Here is a 15419-nt window from a genome sequence, read left to right on the forward strand (position 1 = left end):
TTCAGGAGAGGGGCCCTCCCAGACTTCCTTCTGGTTTTGTAGCTTCACAGTTGCTGTGAATTTAAGAGTGCTCAAAATGTTACTGTGTGACTATTTCCTGCATTTCCACGTCTACAGTTTAACAGCATAACTAAATTAAGGTCCTGATTCTGAAGATGTTCAGATAGGCTTCAATGCTGCTGAAGTCAGTGGTGGGATGGAGAGTCATTGGTTCTCCTTTACAGGATTTAAATTATAATTGAGACTTACATACATTTTCCGATGAAAATGACATCTGGTGTTCTGAAAAAACATTCATCCCATTGGTTTTGGAAATGTTGTAGACTGTCAAATGATGCAAGTGTACGTTTGCGTTAGCTCGCAGTGGTGATGCTTACCAAACTTCATCATGAGGTGAAACTGTAACGACTGCATTCTCAAACTGTTTTTAGTTTTAAATATTAAAAAAAATCTGATAGATAAAGGGAGGGGGCTGAGAGAAAAGGAAGTTAAATAAGTAAAAATGTAAAAAACAAAAAGTAAGCTGTTGTCAAAAAAAAAAATGCCTATAGCAAGAAGGGTAACAGATTTAAATCAGATGATTTCATACGTCTGGTTATGTCCAGAAACAAAATCTTCTTGGCTTGAAGAACTATGTATGCTAGTGAACTGTATGTACTCTTGATGCAGTGATAGAATCAGGCTGTGTTGCATTTGTATCCCCAGGAAGAAGCGTGAGAGTGGCTTAAGATGTTCAAGGGGAAATGTCAAATACCCACTGAGATCTGAGTCCAGCTGGTTAGAAGGGTTGTTGGGTAAGGCCAAAGGAGATAAGAAAAAAAAAAGATGCTATGGAGAGCCCTCACCTGCTGTGTTGAATTTGGAGCTGTTGCTCACAATGTCTCAGTTCCATCATGCAAGGCCAGAGTTAATTCAGATTAATTGTGAGTGGTACACTGTAGAATACATGTTTTATTCTGTCAAAACATATACTGGAAGTGCCTTTAGCTAAAATAAAATACCAAAACCAGGTTTTGTTTTTCATATTCACTTTCAGTAGTCTGCTATAATCCACAGGTAGTCTTATCTTGAGAGTCTTTTGCCATTCAGGAAACTTCTGTGTTGATCAAGAGCTTGTGCATGTGGGCTTGGTCTGACGCTGGTGGGAGGTGGGACACTCGGGATTAGCTGAAATATCATGTAGGGCTGCATATCTGGCTCTAACTGATAAACTAGTAAGCAAAGACATTTTTTGCCTTTAAAACTCCTTCACTGAGGATTTTAAAGAAAGAGGGGTTGGCAAAAAAGATTAAAATAACACATAGCCTACAGACTGATGTGTTTAATTTAGGGCAACACAAGAGATTACTTGAAATTCTCAGGCCCTTTTATGGAGCAGCCAGACTCCTCTTTGCTCACACATTTTTATTTTGAAGTTAAAGGTATTTCTGGTTAGGGCACGGCTCTTGCATACACGCACCCATGCACACATGGCTCTGCATGGATTATGTGAGGAGCTTAATTCTGACTGCCTGGATTTGCAGGCGGCGTGTTGACAGGAAATTAGTTTGTACCAGGACGTGCCTTTTGAGGACTATTTCCATGCAGTTGTGATGATGACATCAACGTGCGGAGGTCATGGTGGGGGGGGGCAAAGATACCCCCTTGGCTGGAAGTTGGTTTTGGCAGTGCCTCTGTGGGACTGGAGGGTTAATCATCATTTGTTTCTCTGGCTGCCGTTTGCGTCAAAAGCCAGGGCAGCCTTAATGAACACTGCCTGTGTTAATTTGAAACCTTTGCTGGGAAATCATGGGAAAATGGAAAAACGCATACTTGTGTGTCACCCTTCAGATTAGCAGCTTGGGCAGCACTAGAGCTCTCGGAGTACATGGTGTGGCTCTGATGCAGCTCTGAGCAGCTGGTAAAGAGATCTCTCGCTGCAAACCTGTGCCTGCCTGTGATTTTTATAGGGTATCCTCTGAAGCCAAAAGCTAATTTGCTGGAGACTCTGTGCTAAAAATGGTGCATCATATGACAGCCTAGTGAACTATGTAAACAAAAGCACTGAAATTGAAATTCCTGATGTCATAGGTCCCAGACACCTCTTCATTTGATACTGTTTTTATTATTTATACTTTTCGCATCTGTGGTTTTAAAATGTTTTTAACTGCACTTTTAAGAGATAGTAGTAAAGCCCTCAGTAATGTACTGGTAAATATCACTTCATTGTTTGAGTAGATCATGCCATCAGTGATTGCTTAACTGCAATTTTCTGATTATGCTTCAATTGCATGGAAGTCTTTGCAATGTACATTCCCTTGTAACAGTGGGAGTTTTCTTTAGAATATATGCATCTTTAATTTTTTAGGTTTTCTTTCAGTCTGATGCTTGTAAGAGAAATGTTTATATTGGGGAAAGGTGTAATATCCGTTCTAGCCACCTCTCCTTAAAACCAAGTATTTTTTCTTTGTTTCCTTAATAGTGTAAAAAAAAAAAAAAAAAAAAAAAAAGTTTAGCATCTCCCCCAAAGTCTTCTAGCTTCAGATCATCTCATATAATATTAATGTTTTGGTCCCAGTCTTATAATTTTTTTTTTTTTCCTTTTGCTTAGGTTTTTCTTGTGTGCAATCTCCTGGGTATAAAGTTGAGTAAATGTGAAACTTATGCAAGATGGGAGGCCTGAATCCCTACTGAGACTAGCTTATGTTACAAAGTTGATTTTAATTTCCTTTAAGTTCTGTGTCCTTTGAAAAGCATTTACTATCCTTGTCCGACACCTGAGGTGTTTTATCATGTTCAGCCCTCTGTAAGTCAACGAGACCGTGACCTGTGGGTATGTAAGAAATGCTCTAATATCGCTTGGGAATTTCTAACATGGCTGCAGCAACTCGAAAAGCTGGCAACTGGCTAACCCAAGTCCCTTCTCTAATATTTCTTAGCAACCTAAATGTTCTGTTAGCCAAAATTTATTATAGCTCCTCAAAGATATTTTCCAGACTACGTCTGATAAGTTAACCGTTTTGCACTGGAAAATTACAGAACCAGTTGTAGGACGGGAAAGTTAGAGAATTTATTTGGGGGAGATTGTTACAGCAGTGATGGAGTCGTTACTGTTGCTTTGGCTTTGGGACATTTAGGAAGCACTTCGGTTGCCGGCGTGCTGGTGGTAGATGGCAGTGCTGCAGCAAAATACATGTGTAGGAACTCTGCAACTGGATGTGTGTATTCTCTATCTGCTGGAAATACTCGGAATGCTTGTATTTTAAAATCTAATATTTCTTTTTGGAAACAAGTGTGCAGCAGGATAAATGTAGTGTGTTGGTGTATGAGGGTACTTGTGTATCTGTATAAATGTTTAGGCGTACTTTTTGAAAAGGACTTAAAAAAAAAATTTGAGATTAAAAGTCATCTTCATCCTATGTAGGTTTGGGGTGACAGCAGAAAAATGTACATTGCAGGAAGAAACCTGGCCTCATTTTTAGTATCAAACTATTTTTTGCTTCTTAGTATGGAGTTAAAGGGATCCAGAAGAAATTCAGAGATTAGTTGTTTGTTTTTTTAAGGGCCTGTTTAAGGGTAGAGAAATGAAGCCCTCCCTTGCGCAGCAGAGGAGCCGTGGAATAGCAGTCTCGTATAGTTCCAATAGCCGTGGAAGAGCAGTCACATTGGTGAAGGAAGATGTAGGTGTGTGCATGCTTGTCTGCAAGGAAAGATTGTGTTGAAAACAGCGAGGCTTTTGGCGTGTGCCAAGAGCAGGGCTCCTGGTTTCTGGCAAAGGTGGATAAACACCACATTTTTGGTGCTATCTGGCAATCCTCAGCTGCTTTCCCTAGCCTGCTTCAGCTTCCCTGCCCCTGCTCAGCAAAGGGAACTTTTGGGATGAGCTACTGGCTATGCTGTACCTGGCCTCCCCATGTTTATATAGAGCTGGGTGCTACAAAGAACAGATAAACATAATTTGTGTAGCACATCTGCCAATGTATGAATGTCTACAGTCATCTGTGTATGGCCCTAGTATCTCTTAGGTCTAGTATCCTTTCAAAAATTCAAAAAAAAATCATACAGCGTGCAATCACCTATTTATTTTTATCGTGTTTCAGAAATAAGGACTCTATGCAGAATTAAAAGGATGTTAAAAGAACACAACCATTCATGAAATGTGTTATGTATTACAATGTCAGTGCTTGGTCTTTTGATTTAAAATTTCTGCTATATCTTCCTCTTCTGCGTTCTTTGTTATATGTGTGGATATGTGCATGCACAAATATTTGTGTTAAAAAATTGCCAAGGAAGAAGGGTGTACATCACTTGGTTAATCTTTTTGAAATATTAGAAGCTTTAATGGAAATAAGAGTTTATTTCTGTAATGCTTTTGTTACATATAGTTAAGCAATTTGAGCAAATTTTCCATAAACCTCAAGGTTACCAGAGTTAATTCCAGACTAAAACTATTCTAGGCATTTATATTTTATGCCTTGTCTGTTTAGTTTTTTTCACATGTTTATGATTTCAAGACTGGAGTGTTCAGTTTTTCAATCTTGTTTTTTCCTGGTATCTGGAAAATCAGCTGAGTTAAAGGACTGACAGTGCTACTGTGAGGCAGTTGGTCAACACAATTTATTCTCATGTGATGGGGAGAACATAAAAATGTAGAGCAACACTGCAAAATAACTACCTACCTAATTTTTTATGCTGCATGGGGTGGTGAAGGCACTCACTTGGATGGTGCTAGAAATGAAAGTTTGTCTGACTAATAAAAAAGCTGCATGAATTCAGTTACCTTAAAAATGTTTATTCCAGACATCCACAGTGTGTTAAATTGTTTTCAACCGAAGTAGCAGGGTAGTAAGTTAAAAACCCCTTAGTTGCTTTATTGAATACCAAGAAATCCTTTGAAGGACTGATTCTCCAATTTGCTTTTACTCACTTCATATGACACATACTGCTTCAGGGATTGAGGGTGAAAATAAAAATCAGAAAGAATTAAGATAAAAAGATGGATCCCTGTAAATTAAAAAGAACAATATACTCTTTCCTTTCTCCAATTTTCTAGGAAGGAAAGGCTAATGCTGCTTTTCTTTTCTCCCCCCCCTCCCCCCCCCCTCCCCCATTAAATCAGCTCTTCAGGTGCTGGAAATGTTGCAGACCGTGTCTTGGCTCAGTTGTTAACGGAAATGGATGGGATAGAACAGCTGAAGGACGTGACAATCTTGGCAGCTACAAACAGACCAGACATGATAGACAAGGTACAAATAGGTGCACTGCTGTATATTCTGTTGAGATGACCAGATTTTGGTATAATTCCATTCTCTTTTGCTTTCTGGACTGTTGTCTAATCAATTAAAAGTGGGAGTTTGAAGACAAGGCAAAGGATTGTCCCTTGCTTTTTTTCCCCCTTCTACAGATTTTTTTTTTTTTTTTAACAGTACAAAATGTTTTGTGATAACCTTAAGTATCTGTTTCTTAGAAGAAATTTTCCTTAAATTAAGCTCATTGCAACAATGTTTCTGTCAAACTCGTCCTGTGGTTTTTGCTTCTGTTATGTTTGTTTATGCAGGAGTTTGCTGGAGTTTGTTGGTTTCATTAGTTACTTCCTTTCAAAAGATTAAATATCTGCTTGGTGCCATTAGCCTTCTGCCAGCAATATGGTTTCCAACTGTAAACAGTGCAATTTCTCCTTAGATCCTGCAGCAGCTCTGCTGGAGCAACAAGACTATTTCAAGTTTGTAAAAATTGGGCAGGTTGCAACGCTTACTGCAGAAAACCTCTGAACACAAAACCAGCCCAGCAGCCCTCTAGACAATGCACTTTAAAACCATCCACTGCACTTCTGTGTCTTCTCACAGCTAAGTTCAGTAGATGGACCAGTCTGAAGTGATTTCCTTTAAGATATGTTTTGTAGTGTTGGTAAGGTTCTTTATTCCACAACTTTCCACCTTCACAACATTCATGAATTTGATGACAAGTTAATGAAATTTATTTTTCCTGATCTCTTCTAGGATTTCTTTTGAGTTTCTTGAGTATTTTTAATGTTAACAAAGTCTTCCATTTTAAGCTGTTTCTGGAATAGTTTTTTGTTTGTCTTGGAGCATTCAGGCATAAAATACATATGAAGCACACACTTTTAAAGTAAGGTTCATATACACCTAAAGTCTTGAGAAAAAAAACCCTTGTATTTTGGCTCCAGAACACAGCCTCTTCCTTTCTGAACTGAAGGAAGACACAGCTGATGGTCTCCTGACAAAGGCTTACATACACACCGCTTGTGTGCCTATCATGGCAAAGTAGAACGAGCAAAGGGTTTTCTGTAAAAGGTGATAAAACTCATGAGTGAAAAATACACTTGTGCAAAGTTAAAATTTTAAAGATTCTGCTTTTGTCACATTGATTTCAGTTTTCTGTGGTGACTGTTCTTTGAGGTCAGACTTAGCTGAGTTTGAAAAAAGTTGTTGAACAGAAGGGAAATTTCTGAGTCGGTTCAACATTATACTGTGTTATCTCCATTTCCACCTGGTAATGCAGTTCTCTGCCATTCTCTCTTTTGCTGGAGTTCTCTTGGACCCACAGTGAGTGCTGTTTTCTTATATTTTAGTTTTTATTTGAAATATTAGCATACTGGGACAGTATTTATTTGAAATGTTGGCAATATTGGGACAGTACTACCATGTGTTAAGGGTGCCACCTTGCAATACTGAGAACTTTTAGATAGAACCGAAGTTACTAGGTATATGCCAACTGTACCTACATTGCTGATGCAAATCCAGACCTCTTAGCCTGGGACTGAAAATTTTCATTTTAATATGGTGGGTAAAAATTTGATATCTTTTGTGCATCTGAATTTTATGGGTATGATGAACTTCTAGCAGCACAGTTGTGTTCAGGTGACAACATATCTTATATATTCTTTCTCCAAGTAAAGCTGATAATTGTGATGACGCTAAATGTAAAGAAAAGGGAAAAGTTGCATAAGACAGTGCCCTCTGCAGTAGCAAGCCATATGATTATAGCAATTTTATTAGGAAGAAACCACAAATGGATATTTTAGATTTTTATTAAAAATTGGGTTTACCAAGATAGAAAGCGGGGGGGAGGGGGAAGTAACTCAATAACTTTGTAGAAAGCACTCACAGAATAGCAGAGCAAAATGTCATCAATCTGGAGGAAGGGGGTTTTTCAACTGTGGTTTAAAAGGGCTGGAGAATCACATTTGAGTTGGTGTTGCTCACATGGTGCTTCATCCGGATCAGACAGTCTATACCAGGCCACCATCTACTCCTGGGTATATGCAATATTCCCATTGCACAAGTTGCACTTTTTTCTTCCCCCCCACCCCTCTTCCCCTGGAAGACAGAAGACTGACACCAGAAAGCATTTGTACCGAGAACTTCACTTAATGGGAAACCTTTCAGTAGAGGCTTGTAGTTTACTTTGTGATCAGTGATACCTATGAAAAGGTAAAATTTTCTTAAATCAACTTAACATTTTATATGGAAATATCAGTTCAGTTACATCTTACCATAAATGAGTGTCCTGTTTTCATTGGTATATGATGGCCATACAGTAATTTTTAATGCACGAACTTTGCATATGGTATAAAGGCACAAGGCAGTCCATGTTCTCTACTTCCAGGCAGTGGGAAGATGTCTGGTATACCTTTGTGACTATCTTTTAGGTTTTCAAGCCAAGAAATGCACACTTTCCGAGTTTTGTATTGTATACTTAAAAAATTCAGCATCTTCATTTATGTGTCTGCTTCTTAACTGACAAGTAAGTGATGATTAATCTTTCCTAATTTGAAAACAGCACATGGCAATATCAAATGTTAAGGGTATTCCCCTGAGCCTAGCGTAGATAGACTTCATCATCCCTGCAAACGCTACAGTATATTGCTTTCGGGTAGTGATATAAAAAATTATGCTTAATGGTAAACTTGTTTTGACTTGTTAGAAATGTCTATTAATGAGGTAATGTCTTTAAGATGTCATGATTCTATTGAAATATTATTCCAGCCTTGTGTCCCATGTTTTTAGCACTTAGCTACTTTGCATCCTATTCATGCGATTCTGGAAATACTTTGGGATAGCTTCTATTTTTCATAAGAAAACAAAGCCAGCATGTACTGTTTTCAGCCATGTATGATACAGAAAGTGATTTCTCTTGGAAGGGAAATACTCTGGAACAAGATGTTCTGAACATTCTTTGAAAGTGATACAGAAACAAAACACTCTGAGTCAGTAATAATAGTAAAATCTTCCCTTTAATTTTTCGTTCTGTAAGTAGAATTGATGAGCAATAATTGGAAAAATGCTTTTTGGTTTTGGTGACTCTACCCACTCAGGAGTGATTCTTCATACCCAAAATATTTTATAGAGTAGCTTACGATTCAAAGCTTGTCTGTATTTTCCCATGTATGAGTTGGCCTAACAAGAGAGATCCCCACAAACCTCAGATAAAATATTTTATAATACTGTATAATTTGCTTAGCTGGAAATTAAATGTTGTATTCAGACATATGTATGGACAAGTTTTCAGGTGTAGTCTGACAGATTTCTGTGGAAGAAAACCTAGACTAACTCACCAGGGTTTGCATGTCCTTTTTTTTTTCTTTTTCAGTGGAACCTATTTTCCTAGTATAGGAAGTTTTTTCCTAGTACTGGGCTTATGTCTTGGGTGAGAAGGGTGAATTGCTATCATTACCTGCCCCTGCAGATATCTTTTTTTTTTGCTCTTAAGCAGTGTTTCAATCTTGAATAGCAAAGGTACAGTGAAGGGAGAGGAGAGACTGTCAGATCCCTGGGGACCTTGGTGAATATTTTAGCACAGGAAGCAAGACGCATGTTCCTGTGGCATTAGATAGTTCTACCTCCTGCTGGGTCAAATTTGAATGTCAGACACATTAACTGTGATGTAAAACATGAGGCGCTGAGTGAAGTGATGGCCTGTGGTACAGGATGACATCCTGGTGCTCCTGACAGCTTCACTTCTCCTTATCGTGGAGTGCAGAAAAGATATATCCTCAAATATGCTATTTGCATAAGAATGACAGGATGTGATAGGACAAATGAAGATTAATGAGATGCTGTGCTGTCAGCGTTGCCCATTGTCTCTAGATTGATGGTGGTCTGGATTTTGTCTGTGTTCACGGACTCCAATGTAGTTTAAACCAGAAACTATCCTGGTACATTGAATACTGAAGAACTGAATCTTTATGAATGCTTTATTAGTACAGGAGGTCTTGGCTTTCTATTTCAAAGCATGTTATGTGTTGGTATAAAAACTTGTGTTCTGCATATTGTATCAGTGCAGAGGATTTTTGCAGCCTCTTGTACATGTTTATCTTGAGTTTTAAAAACTCCTGCTCTCTAGCCTTTATGTATTCTTTTTATGTATAAGAAAGCCTCACTTTCTTCTTCTTCCACCTTCTCTTCCTTCATCTGAAAGTTTTGCTATTCCTTAGAATACTCTCTGTTGGCTTCAGCGTGTTAACCACTGGGTTTGAATTCAGCCTATTTAGTTTAAGAACAACATGGATACTACTGAGTTGTCTGTTCTGCTTATGTTAATAAAGTAAAAACTGTAGCCCATGTACTTTCTAGCAATTGCCAAGCAGGAAGAAAGGGAATAAAGCTCTCTTCCCCCTGGTTAATTTGGATTTGGAGGAGTCTTTTGGGTGGAGAAGTCAAACAGAGGTTCGTCAAGTTGATCTGACCCTCAAAATGGTGATTACTGTGTTGTTATGGACAACCATAATTTAAAGTGGCTTGTTTTGATGGAAATAAAAAATGCATGATAGAGCCATTTGGCAGAATCAGTAAAGAAATTATAATTTCTTGCCTGCAGCAGAAGTAAATAATCTTTCCTCTTTAAAAACATCAAAGTTTTGCCTTTCTGAAGGCTTATGGAAGACATTCAAAAATTTAAGTTTGCAGTTTTACAAGTTAAAAGGAATATGAAAGAATCTTGCATATTTATTCAATATTGTCTGGAAATATGTATAGGAACTTACTGATATTAGGAAAAAATTCTTCACTGAAAGGTTTGTCAAGCATTGGAGCGGGCTACCCAGGGAAGTGTTTGGGTCACTGTCCCTGGAGGTATTTAAGAGGTGCATAGATGTGGCACTTAGGGACATGGCTGGGTGGTGGACTTGGTAGTGCTGGGTTAATGGCTGGATGTGATGGTGTTAAAGCTCTTTCCAGCCGAAATGATTCTATGAATCTATGTGCTGTTATAAAGCAGGTGATGCTACAGGCATCTTTAGTAGTCATGTGCAGTAGTGAAAACTTAACTTACTACCATTTATTATATTTTCCTATTTACATACTTGCCTATTTGTCATTTCCATTTTGGTCAGGTATATCTTACTAAAGGTTCTTCCTCTCTTACAGCTTTGACCTGGTAGGGTTTCAGTTTTCCCAGGTACAGTGTGGGACTGTAAAGTTATGAGCCACATAACCCAGCAGTCGTGTGCTGTGTTTCCCTCTGTGACACCCCTCCACCCTCCCGTTTGATCAAGGATCATAAAATACACTAGGTTGGAAGGGGCCTCTGGGGGTCTTTGGTCCAGCCTGCTGCCTGCGCAGGACCAGCTTCAGTGTTAGGTGAGCTTGCTCAAGGCTGGTCCAGGAGAATTTTGAGTTTTTCCAAGGATGGAGGTTTTATAGCTTCTGGGTTCCTGCTGTGCTGTTTGACCGCCTCCACCAGGAAGGCTTTTTTCCTTGTATCTAACAGTCTAGCTTGATAACTTGTGCTTGCTGCAAGTGTGTACCTTTGAGGTGTCTGGCTCCGTCTTCTCAGCAAACCATCCCACCACTCCCTGCTACTGCTTCAGGTACATGTGCAGAGATAAAGTTGTACAAAGAATGGTGAAGGAGAACTATTATAATTATTATTATTATTTCTGTCCCTAGTAATTGGGTGGGAAACCTCCTAATGAAGCTGTGCATGGAAGAAGGCCTTACCTATGCTAAACTGCTTTATGACCCTGGAGGAATAAAATTAAATAACTTGCTTCTGTGCAGATTCCATTCACATTTGGGAAGACAAGGGATACAAGACTGGGTGCTTTCTAGAAGAGATGGTGCTGGGACACTTAACTGCTTTTATGACAGTTGATTAAGTAAGTACTAAGTAAACACTCCTTAGAGTGGACGCTTTTTACATACTTAATTTGGCACTGCTAAGTTACTGAAGTCCAGCCTTAGGACTGGTAGAGATAACTAAGTTGCTACACTGCTTTCCCTGCCTGGTATCACATTACTGAAATCAGCCTTTGTTTGTAGATGGGCTTTGTAGGCATCACAAGAATAGAACAGGTGGGAAAGTATTTCAGAGTACGTATCAAAGTATGTAAATGCAATTGCCATATGTCTTTACACTGCTGAACTATTAATTATTATTTTTTTACCTTAAATGCTGAAATGCCTTGGTGTTTGTCAAAGGGCACTCCTCATATTCCTGTAAAACCCTGAGATTAAAAATAGAGAGTGAGATTTTGTGGGTCTCCTTTTCAGTCAGCCAGCACCTAGAGTACTTAGATCGTTTTGCCCAGGTGCAACTATGGTTCTTTGAAATAACAGAAGATGTGGGATTTCTTTTGAAGACAGGATTGTTCTGGAGCATATAATACATTTTCAGAAAGTGAAGCTTTAGGGAAAAATGATATCAAACTACATGCAGGATCTGATATTCTAAAATAGTTTTGCAATCTTGGCACCATCACATTTTCCATCAATTGGTTTTCTCTGGTATGTGTTTGGATTTTTACCCTTCATCTTATTAAACTTGCAACTCTGACTAGGGCAAAGAGGTACTCTGGAAAGTAGGTGTTTCTTAAAGGTCTAATTTTGCCTTTATTAATATCAGATGTTTACACTTCAGGGTGATTGAGAGCTTACTAAGTTTATTTTAAAAAATGAAGAGCAAAAGAGTGAATTAAATGATGTAGGAGTTGTCACATTCTTTTCAGCCCCCAAACTGAAATGACTAAATAGACACAGTTGATAAGCACTGCTGTTTACTGGCCAAGACTTCCAAGTTGATGATGTAGGGCTGGACAGCATAGTGAACCCATGGTCCCTGAAAAGCCTGGCCACTCTGAATGAAGAGGTAATTTCTGTGCTGATCTACATATGTATGAAGTTTCTCTTTAAGTCAAGAACTAGGTTTTAATATTCACCTGAATTTCTCTCTCCCCCTTCCCCCACCTCCTTCCTCACTGATGAGAACTTTTTCTCATGAGTGCAGCAAATAAAATATTTCCAGGTGCGCAAAAGTGATTTTTGTTTCCAACTATTCGATTGTCAGAGTGTGGAGGGCTGAGTAGTAAATCAGCCTTAAGGCTGCTATGGTTTTAAAAAACAAAATCTTAGTGGTGACAGCTGAAGAGCACAGTGACTTTTTCACTCAAGATTTATTACTTGCCTGAAAAGAAGGGTTGGAGGGAAAACTTGCTGGGCTGCATATTTTCTCCTTTAACTGATACACTGTAGGGCTGGGATAACTTGGCTTTGTTTTGCCTGTGAAAACATACATCTAAACAATGTATGTAAAAATATAATAGTTTTACTTCAAATAGAACAGAAAAGTAAATATGCTTGCTCTTATTCTTTATAATGGAAAGCGTTCCTTACATCGACTCACTCATGTATTTTAGCATCACTAATACTTTCATAAACTTGTCTACTGAAGGTATCAAAGGGTATTTATTGCATTTGAAAAAGTACAAAGATGGGGAGGTAAAAGCCAAGGGCCAAAGTTTGTTCTTATTCATACCTCCAAGACTCACAAAGTCCGGATGGGGAACACAGCCTGTTAGAAAGCCTCCAGATTATCAGCAAAGTGGGAAACTCGAAAGGCTGTCCGATTCAAGTTTGTTGTGTAAACACCATCCCTCAGTTCCATGAGTCTAGCTGTGATACCAGGTGGGGACTTTTGTTTGGTTTGGGTTTGTTTTAACAGGACCACGGAAATTATAATGTATTTGTAAGGTAACAGGGAACATATGGGGTTAAATTGAATCATGTCTCTAAAAATGAGGTGCATTTGAGCAGTACATGTAGACTGGGTATAAATTTGTAAGTGTTGGGTTAGGTCAACTCCGTTCTTCATGTGGGTTTAGTGACAAAGCGAAACTAGAGAAGTCACACTGATTGTACGACTAAGTTTTATGTGCCTGTACAGCAACTTTTAACTGCTAAAACTTGTATGTGTGCTTATAAAGGTATGGGTTTTCACTTCCTATTTGAATTACTTGAAAACAGTCTGTGTGATAATAACCTCTTCCTTGTAAATTCTTTCAATTCACTCTTCCTGCTTTGTGTCAGTGTTCGGGTTGTGCAGGGAGGGGTAGAGCTGAGTAGCTCTCCAGAGGCATGCGGCTTGGCTCAGTTCCCATGGGAGCATCCTCAGAAGCTGTCAGGGCCTTGGTGGCTTGTAATTGGGGATACTGGGCTTTATGGCAGATAAGCAATGCGCATCAAGGCATATTTCACAATCAGCGTGTTGGATGGCATGACTCTTACTATATTTAATAAGCTTCATTAGGGTGGTGATAACAGTTAAGGAAGAGACATTCCAAAAAGTCTTGGTTTTTAAATATTTATGGAAGTAACACTGAAAAGGATGTTAGTGTAGTCCTGTGAGCTGCAGAAGCTAGAGGAACGGCTGCAACTATGGTACTTGGGCTGTAGCCACGCACACGTTTAGGGCTTGCTTTGCAGTTGGTCTTCTGCCCAGCTTTCTTCTTTGTGGATGCAAAACGCACAGTATGTATGTAGTTTTTTGTGTATACTGTATTAAAATAGCATTATAGGGAATGTTGTGTTTGTCGAGCATCCGTGTGTTAAGAAGTGCCATAGGTAATATTGCATGTACAATCTTAATTCGTTCTCCTTTGTGCATGCGCATCATAATGCAATTTGTATTTACACTAATTAAAGTGGTATTCATTGTGCTGTGCATGATTCATTAAGTTGAGTTAATTTAGAATATTTTTACAAGTCGTTATGATTGCCTCTAATTACTTTAATACATTTCCTTTTGAGGGCTTTGTTTTACACTGTTTAAAATCAGAAGAACAACTTCTGTTTTTTTGGGGGAGTATTCAGGTTCCATCGTGTAGTGTTGTTTTGAGATCTGTGGTTATCGGCAGTACAGGACCCTCTAGATCTTCCATAGAAAAGTTGTTTGCTTAAAACAGGTGGCAGATTGACAGTAATATTAAACTCCTTTGCGGTTCTTTGCGGGGTCTTCTGTGCAAGAATGGGACTTTTACCTGTTATCCAAGGTATTTTCTGACAACGTGAGGATGGGTAGATTAATTACTTTTTCAGTGGTAACGTTTCTTCCAACTTTCCATAAGCATAACTCTTTCCTTATATTCTTTACTTGGTGTTTCTCCCTATTCAGTTTGCCTGCTCTTTCTTCATGCAGTATCCTCTTGGTCTGTATTTCCTATGTTTACGGACTTCATGATCTTCAGCAAACTATTAATCTAATCTCAGTATGTTTCTTGCTTCTAGTCTTTTTACTTAATTGATGTCAACTTTTTTCCCAGTGCTTGTGCTTCTCACTGGATGCGTTCCTGCCAAGCCAGGATTCCCCAATCCTCTTTTTCCAGCCAGGCTTCCACATCTAGAGTCCTTTCTTAACAAGTATGAGTTTTGTCCTGGTATTCAGACTCTTGGATTTCAATGTGTTCACTCCTCATGTCAAGCTTATCTTCCTTGTGGAGTCAGTTCTGGTGTCCTTTTTCTCCTCTTCCTGCTTGACTAGATCCACGTGACTCCAACAAGAGGAAAGGTCATTTTCCTGCTGTCGTTTTGAGAGCCTGGATCCAGCATGGCCTGCAGACTCCTTGAGCTCTGGTAGGATCAGTCTTTGAGTGGTCAAAACTTGGAAAATGTATCTGCAAAATGCCAAAAAACCTCACAAAGCTTTTTCAAACTGAGATATTTCAAGTCCTTCTAATGTGGTCAGGTCTCCAAGACCTCTTTCCAAAGGTTAGGGTGAAATAATTTTATTTTTATTAATTTTTAAAAATTGTAAACGAAGCAACATTTTTCCTGGTCTCCTTCACATGCAACAGCTGAAGTGTTTTGACTGGAACATTACAAAACAAATCAGTTGAAGGCAGCCAGCCAGCTTGGAAAGGACAAGAAGGTCAAAACTCAGAACAGCATAAACTACTAAATGCATGATCTTATAATGTGAAATGTTGAGTGACTTCTGTATTAAGTGTTGATACTTATCTCTCTCCTAATAGGGTGGAAGCTGTTTCAGTAAAAATGGAAGTCATGGTGAAACAGAAAGCCCAGCATTGTGCACACCACTGGTTTAGTATCGATCATAAGAGTGCAGCTTGGGAGGATGAGGTGGCCAGTGTACAGTCCCATTGTGTGGTTGTACATTTTAAGGTGGTGACCTTTTCAGTTTTTGTT

General features: G+C 38.8%; 1 protein-coding gene across 5 annotated transcripts in view; it reads left to right on the forward strand.

The window, feature by feature from the left end:
• Window positions 1-15419, forward strand: part of AFG2A (AFG2 AAA ATPase homolog A) — a 208668-nt gene that overhangs the window by 56802 nt on the left and 136447 nt on the right. For 4 of the 5 annotated variants that reach the window (XR_008730645.1, XM_055700731.1, XM_055700733.1 and 1 more), the window contains one exon: window positions 5099-5225. The exons of the other annotated variant lie outside the window; for it this stretch is intronic. Coding sequence is in view for 3 of the 4 variants with exons in the window: in XM_055700731.1 (XP_055556706.1) it covers window positions 5099-5225 (127 nt within the window). In the remaining variant the exon portion in view is untranslated. The remainder of the gene's footprint in view (window positions 1-5098; window positions 5226-15419) is intronic. 5 annotated transcript variants of the gene reach the window in all.

This window comes from Falco cherrug, chromosome 1 (genome assembly GCF_023634085.1).
Source record: "Falco cherrug isolate bFalChe1 chromosome 1, bFalChe1.pri, whole genome shotgun sequence".
Lineage (NCBI taxonomy): Eukaryota > Metazoa > Chordata > Aves > Falconiformes > Falconidae > Falco > Falco cherrug.